The 7,212-nt window shown below is 43.5% G+C and overlaps 1 protein-coding gene across 2 annotated transcripts; it reads left to right on the top strand.

The window, feature by feature from the left end:
• The first annotated feature begins 79 nt into the window (after positions 1–79).
• LOC136664359 (transcription factor Sox-9-like) lies at positions 80–6,728 on the top strand. 2 transcript variants are annotated; one of them, XM_066641510.1, is made up of 4 exons: positions 80–193; positions 1,587–1,977; positions 2,958–3,205; positions 4,005–6,727. In XM_066641510.1, the coding sequence occupies exons 2-4, from the start codon at positions 1,817–1,819 to the stop codon at positions 4,760–4,762; spliced, it is 1,167 nt and encodes a 388-aa protein (XP_066497607.1). In that variant the 5' UTR covers positions 80–193; positions 1,587–1,816; the 3' UTR covers positions 4,763–6,727. The 2 variants fall into 2 exon arrangements, with proteins under 2 accessions (XP_066497607.1, XP_066497606.1); XM_066641509.1 differs by lacking the exon at positions 80–193 and having other exon boundaries at positions 1,013–1,977; positions 4,005–6,728.
• Positions 6,729–7,212: the final 484 nt, after the last annotated feature.

Raw genomic sequence — 7,212 nt, forward strand, 5'->3', positions numbered from 1 at the left:
ATGAGTTCATCCACGCAGTCATCCACCGATTCAGTCACGTGTCCAGTTTATGATCCTTCTAGAATTTTCCTGACAACGGCGCAGAGAGAAAAGCCCGCCACCAGCACGTGCCCGAGACTGAGACAAAACCGTGAGGCACAGCGCGTTTTGAACTAATGACATTTAACAAAGCTGAAATTACTGAAGATATGTGGTAATTATTTATACTCTGTCGAGTTTCCTTGTGATTGTGGCTTCAGTGAATCTTTTCTGGGGGAAATCTTGGCCTTTTCCGAAGTTCAGGAGTTTCTGAACACATGTCGCCCCCTATCGGCGTTAACGCTGAATACATTACGTTACCTTACATTACATTACATCGACATCAAACCTCACACAGCTTTATAGGCGCACACACCGCTCAGAATGTGTCTCAGTCATAAAGAAAACTGTCAGAAACTACAATAACGTTAGCTCACCTCAGACTGAGCGGTGACACCAGTCCAGTCTCAAACTCTTAACGTTTCTGAAGTGTTTACTGCAGTGTTAGAGAAAGAAGAATAATAATATCTCTGATGATATACAGAGGCCTGAGCCATATTCAACAGACAAAAACATAACTTTCTCAGGGAAATGTAGTGAGGTGAACATTAAAGCGCATTAAACTGAATTGCAGTGTAAATTAGAAACTATTTCAGACAAACAACATCTGACCTCTGAGGGGTGTTATTCAGCAGGAAACAGCGTAGGGATTTCTGTCTCTGATTTTTTTAGCATTCATAAATAAAATGTGTTTTTTCCTCGTATTGAAACCCCTTCATTTGGACGATAACATTAAAGTAAAGCAGCTTCAGGTCCACGGTATGCGTTATTCCTCAGGGTTTCGGTGCATCATCAGCGGCAGATAAAGAGAAAACTAATATAGACTTGTGGGAGAGAGAGATAGAGATAGATACAGAGAGAGAGAGAGATACCTTACAGCATGTATCACGTTTGTACTTTCCTCACTTGATGTGCAGTGATGCAGAATTGCAGCAATTAATTTAATTAATGAACACTTACATCTGTTTAAATGGGATTCTAAGGCTATAACAAGTTTATTTTTCTGTTTTTCTCACTGTGTTTTGATAAAACTCACACTGACCCTCTGCACATACAAATGTATCAGTATTTGTCACAGTATTAGACAGGACCCTGGGCTGGTGTGTGTGTGTGTGTGTGTGTGAGAGAGAGAGAGAGAGAGTCCTGTGTCAAGTTTAGGCTCCACCCCCGCGCTCTTATAAGCCCGCGCTGCCCTGTGTGAGTGTGTGAGTGTGTGTTCAGACTCAGGTTCGGATTGACCAGCCGAAGCTCGAAGAAACTCAGCGAGGGTCTGTGCGTTTGTTCTCCAACGCAGTCCAGAAGCCCGGTGCGCGTGCATGAGCCAGCCTCCCTTTCGTTGAACGGACTTTTGAATCACTGTGAACGCGGGAGCGCGCCTTGACCGAGCTCCTGTGTTATCGTTGCTGTTGCAATTCTCACGCGCCGCACACGAGGATCTTTCTCCATCTTAAGTTTTTTTTTTTGTTGTTTTCGCATGAATCTCCTCGACCCGTACGTGAAAATGGCAGACGAGCGGGACGCGGTGCTCTGCGACGCCGCCAGTCCAAGCGCGGAGTCGGGGGAGTCCGCCGCCGCCTCGCCGTGCCCCTCAGCCTCGGGCTCGGACGCGGAGAACACGCGTCCCGCCGACAACCGACACGACGGCGACTTCAAGAAGGACGACGAGGAGAAGTTCCCCGTGTGTATCCGCGACGCCGTGTCTCAGGTGCTGAAGGGCTACGACTGGACGCTCGTGCCCATGCCCGTGCGCGTGCACGGCTCCAGCAAGAGCAAGCCGCACGTCAAAAGACCAATGAACGCGTTCATGGTTTGGGCGCAGGCAGCGCGCAGGAAGCTCGCGGATCAGTATCCACATCTCCACAACGCCGAGCTCAGCAAGACACTGGGCAAACTGTGGAGGTAAACTAACTCTCTCTCTCTCTCACACACACACACACACTACTCTTGTAGGTTGAAGTTTTGAAAGTGCTTCTGTATGTTTTATTAGTTTTCCAAAGGAAAATAAACTAGTGCAACTCTTGTATAAAATTAAAATGCTCGTGTTCTCATTACTGTAGCGTCCATTTTTTGAAACGTAAAAGTCTTACGCTTGTCAGCTCTTTAAACCTTGCTTTCGTCTTAAAATTGACTTACGTTCAGCTGAATACAAGAGGTTTGAGTCCCCACGACGTGATATATTCACATACACTCCACAAACAGTGGTACTGTAGCAGCAGGGAATGGAGGAGTGGTCCAAAAATGACACAAACATGGCCAATGTTTTGTTAATGTTGCTGTATTTCTATCTACAATGTAGTCAATAGTTCTCAGCACTTTAAATGTTCATCACTCTTCTTATTTCCTTCTATTTCTTGCTGTAATTGTGCATTTTAGCCCTCAGTCCTTTGCATTTCAGGACGTTATGGGCGCCCCTGGTCAGATTACAGTAGAATATCAGCACGCCATTTGACCTGTGTATTACTGTACACTAATGTAGCTTCCTGCTAGCTTTGAAACCAGTGAAACATAGTAGAAATACAATATCAGGGTTATATTGAGTGTATTTCAAGACATATGTTTCTAGCTTATATTAATGTAATTATTAACATTTATCATCCTTAGCAACAAGTGTTTTTTTTTTATTCAAACAAACAAACAAAAGAAGAACAATTGACACATAATGGAAAACTTCTTTTGGCTGTGCTCCATTTGTAATGAAAACCTTGATTTACCAGCAGTAACAGTAACATAAGCTAAAGGAATTGATGGTAATAATAATAATATGAAACATAATCAGTTGAGGTCTCTCCCTCAGCTCTTCCTATTTTTCTAAACCTACTTCGTGGCCTGTCCAAACTTCATAAACATTAAAATGAACTTCTGCTGTGTGTTGAACGCAGGTTACTGAACGAAGGCGAGAAACGCCCATTCGTAGAAGAGGCTGAGCGCTTAAGGGTCCAGCACAAGAAAGACCACCCTGACTACAAGTACCAGCCAAGACGGAGGAAGTCAGTAAAGAATGGACAGAGTGAGTCGGAGGAGGGCGAGCAGACCCACATCTCTCCCAACGCCATCTTCAAAGCCCTGCAGCAGGCCGACTCTCCAGCCTCCAGCATGGGAGAAGTGCACTCCCCCTCAGACCATTCAGGTACTTTAACCAGAGTCCTAATCGCTGTACAGTGTGCGTTATCTAAGCAAAGAGCCACCGGACCCCGGGTCAAATGTTCTTACAATAGTTTTCCCATTTTTGCAAAACATACACAACGTCTCAGTTGACTTTTGTAAGCAAGACTTCTGTGAAGTGCCCTATATTTCTCTCACTCGCCTTGTTGATATTGGAACGACAGCCTTTGAATGTGGATCCAATTCAGAAATGGAGGGCAGTCATAAATAAAGGAAATCTGTTAATGATTACAGGGTTATAAGCTATGATGCAAACCTACCAGTTGTGTTCACTCCACAAATGTAACTTCCAGCGAGCGCATTATATAATGGCACCATTCCTGCATGCAGGGAAAGCTCATAAATCTTATCGTCGCTTTCTTCACTTCACAGCCTATCTTTATTTGCACTTCAGTTGCATCAGTAACGTAATACACGGGGAGAAGTTAACCTCTTAAACTTTAGATTTGTTTTGTACATTCAGCAAGTAGTAAATTGGTAAAGGCAAGGGTTCAGTACTGAGCTGTGAGCAATTAAATAACAAAACATAAACAGGTTTTTATTGTCCAGTGGTTCTGAACTGTGCTGGGGATCTAGTTGGTCATGGCTCGTTAAAGAACATTTTTCACAAAATGGTTCTGTATGGAATCAATAAGGGTTCCACTGTTATGACGATTGTAGATACTCAACCAGACATTAAAACGCATTCGATTTGCATGTTCGTTATCTATTAGAATAAGTAAACTTCTAAGGATTAAACCACTCTTCTTCTCTTCCAACCACAGGCCAGTCTCAGGGTCCTCCTACGCCCCCCACAACCCCCAAAACAGACCTTCCAGGTGGCAAGCCAGACTTGAAGCGCGAGGGCCGTTCCATGCCAGAGAGCAACGGTCGACAGCTCAACATCGATTTCCAGGATGTGGACTTCGGTGAGGTCATCTCCAACATCGAGACTTTTGACAGGAGTGAGTTAGACCAGTACCTGCCACTCCACGGTCATCCAGGAGTCCCCTCCAATGCCCAGGCTTACTCAGCTGGCTATGGGATGACCGGCTCCACTGGCTGGATGCCCAAGCAACAGCAACAACAGCAACCACAGCAACAGCCACAACAGCAGCAGCACTCCCTGACCCCTCTGACCCCACTGACCCCTCTGACCCCGACAGATCAAAGCCAGGCCCAGCAGCGTCCCACACAGATTAAGACAGAGCAGCTGAGCCCCAGCCACTACAGCGAACAAGGCCAGGGTTCCCCGCAGCACGTAGCGTACGGGTCCTTCAACCTGCAGCACTACAGCTCCTCGTCTTATCCGTCAGTGGCCCGCACCCAGTACGATTACGCTGACCACCACAGTGGCTCCTACTACAGCCATGCCGCTGCCGGTCAGGGCTCCGGCATCTACTCCACCTTCAGCTACATGAGTCCGGGCCAGAGGCCGATGTACACCCCCATCGCAGACACGACCGGGGTCCCCTCCATGCCTCAGACCCACAGTCCCCAGCATTGGGAGCAGCCCGTGTATACCCAGCTCTCCCGGCCTTAGGAGAAAGACTAAAATGGGAACTGGACAATTATCACCACCATTTTGTGCAGAAACAGACTGCTGGCCTTTAAAGGCTCTCTGCCTTCCACCCCCTGCACAAGCCAACAGAGAAAATAAAACAACAAGCAGGACTTTATTTTGATTTTGTTTGTAGTACTGAAAAATATCAGAAATGGCTCCCGACAGTGCCTTTTTTAAAAATGTGGAAAAAAAAGACAAAAAAAATACAAATGCTCCGAGTTGCGATTATATTTTTCTAGTTTTAACGAAAAAGAAAAACTCGCTTGAAAGAGAGGAATCCTCTGTGAGGATATATTCATTCTAAATATTTTGGTATGTACTGTGTATGTATTATCTTTTATGTTTTTTTTTATTTCCTCCTCGTTTTCAGGTTGCTCTTCTGGGGATGTGTTTGTGTAAACAGAGGATATGAAAGCCGTAAAAAGAGAGGGCCCTTCTTTCTTTCTTGCAGTGTATTTTTATTATTATTTTTTTAAATTTTATAAAGAGATCTAAAAATGCTTTCCCTAACACTTCCCTCCTCTATCCTCTGTACATATCTCTGCCATCCCTGTGTTCCTTTTAGAACGGGCCAAACCGACGTGGCTTATGGAAATCTAGTTTCATTTCCTATGTCCTCACAACAGCAGTAAATAGACAGAAATGATACCTTACTTTTGTCTGTGTTCATAGCCGCGATTGTCGCTTTTTGAAAGTGCCATAGCAAAAGTGCCATCTGCTTTAGTGCAGATTAAGCATCTAGCCTTTGTGCCATCAGTGCCTGGTCAGCCAGCATAGAGATCCTTAGTGCCTCTTTAACAGCCGATATCACCTCTCCTTCTCTCTCTCTCTCTCGCTCTCTCTCTCTGCAGTAAGTGTCCTTCATCCCGCTCCCATTCCACTGAACCCCATCAAGTCTTAAACTCTTTAATTTATTCATTAGTATTAATTTTATTTGAAAAAGTAATAACTATTTTGTATTTAATCTTTCACTTCAACCCTTTAAGACTAATTTGAGCTGACTCCCCCTGCCCCCCCCACCCCACCCCCAGAGATCACATTCTAGTGGTACTTTAACTGTCTTGGTTTATTTATCATTTGTAAATGTTTCCATTTCATTTTTTTTAATTATCTAGTTGTGTACAGATTCCTTCTAATTGTGATAAAAAAAAACTTGATCAGATCTGAAAAACAACTGGACGTTTTTGTTTTGTTTCTCATTTTTGAATTTAATTCTAACAAATATGAAATAAATGGAGGCGATGGCCACATGGTAAAGACATAAAGACATTCTTTATTGAATCACCAGCATACCTTTTTATTGTCAGTGTTTTGTTCTTTATTCATTCTTTCATATCTTAGATCTCATCGTTTTAATGCAAATGAATCTTTGTTTAAGAAAATACATGCCATTGTCTTAAAAGAAGCTTATCTTTTGTATCATACTGTTTACAATAAAAGGAAAAAAAATACTGAAAATATATATGAAACTGATGTGGCTTTTATTCTGTGTATAGAAACATCCACTGTTTGGGGTTCTGTTCCCATCTCTGGTGACTGTGCTGTGGTACCATATACCAGATTCAGGATAAGGCCACCATCCTAACACCGCAAGCTTTACTCTGGCAGTCTACACTTCTATACACTGCTCAAGCTCTAAAACCATTAGCTGAACCTCCAACAGCAGGAGCTCTACAGAAACACCACCAATGCTCATGGAGACTGTGACACAATGTGAAGCCATTCTTTTTGTTTAATCCTCAGACAGCTGCGCTTTAAACAACACAGAACCTGGTCCCAGACGCGTAAAAGGCCTCGCTGCTTTAAACGAGCGCTCGGAGCTTGGACGTGTGATGTTTGGGTCGTCTTTTTACACCAGGTTCTCAGACCATGAGCTCACAGTCCATTACTGGGCACTATTGGGATGATGAATAAGGCCTAGCTTTCCACCAACACCAGTACCCCACTGCTTAAAGAAACAAACGCACTGCAAACCGCTGTTTATTCTTTACAAGGTCTCGCATAAAGAAACCGACCTCCCCGCGATAAATCACCGACTGTACAAACACAATCAGCGCTTGGTTTGGAAAGGGTCTCTCTATGTTGAAATCAACAAAAGGGGGAGGGGAGGGAGTCAAGATGTCTGTTCTCTCGTCTCATTTAAAATTACTCAGCATTAACTGCTGCTGTTTCATTGTGATCCACTTTATACAACTACAGGACACCTACAAATTCGATTTCAAAAATTAGTTCTGATGGTGATGTGCAAATCATTTAAATCATGGTTAAATGAAAATAGCACAAAGACAATTTAAATCTTGAATCTACTGGATTGTTTAGGAATTTGATTCCAGTAACACATTTAAAAAAAAGGGACTGGAAAAAAAAATTCTGGTGAAGTGTAATGCTATAAAACTAAATTATGTTCATTTGCAGCAGGTCCGTGATAT

Source organism: Hoplias malabaricus, chromosome 13 (genome assembly GCF_029633855.1).
Source record: "Hoplias malabaricus isolate fHopMal1 chromosome 13, fHopMal1.hap1, whole genome shotgun sequence".
NCBI classification, from domain to species: domain Eukaryota; kingdom Metazoa; phylum Chordata; class Actinopteri; order Characiformes; family Erythrinidae; genus Hoplias; species Hoplias malabaricus.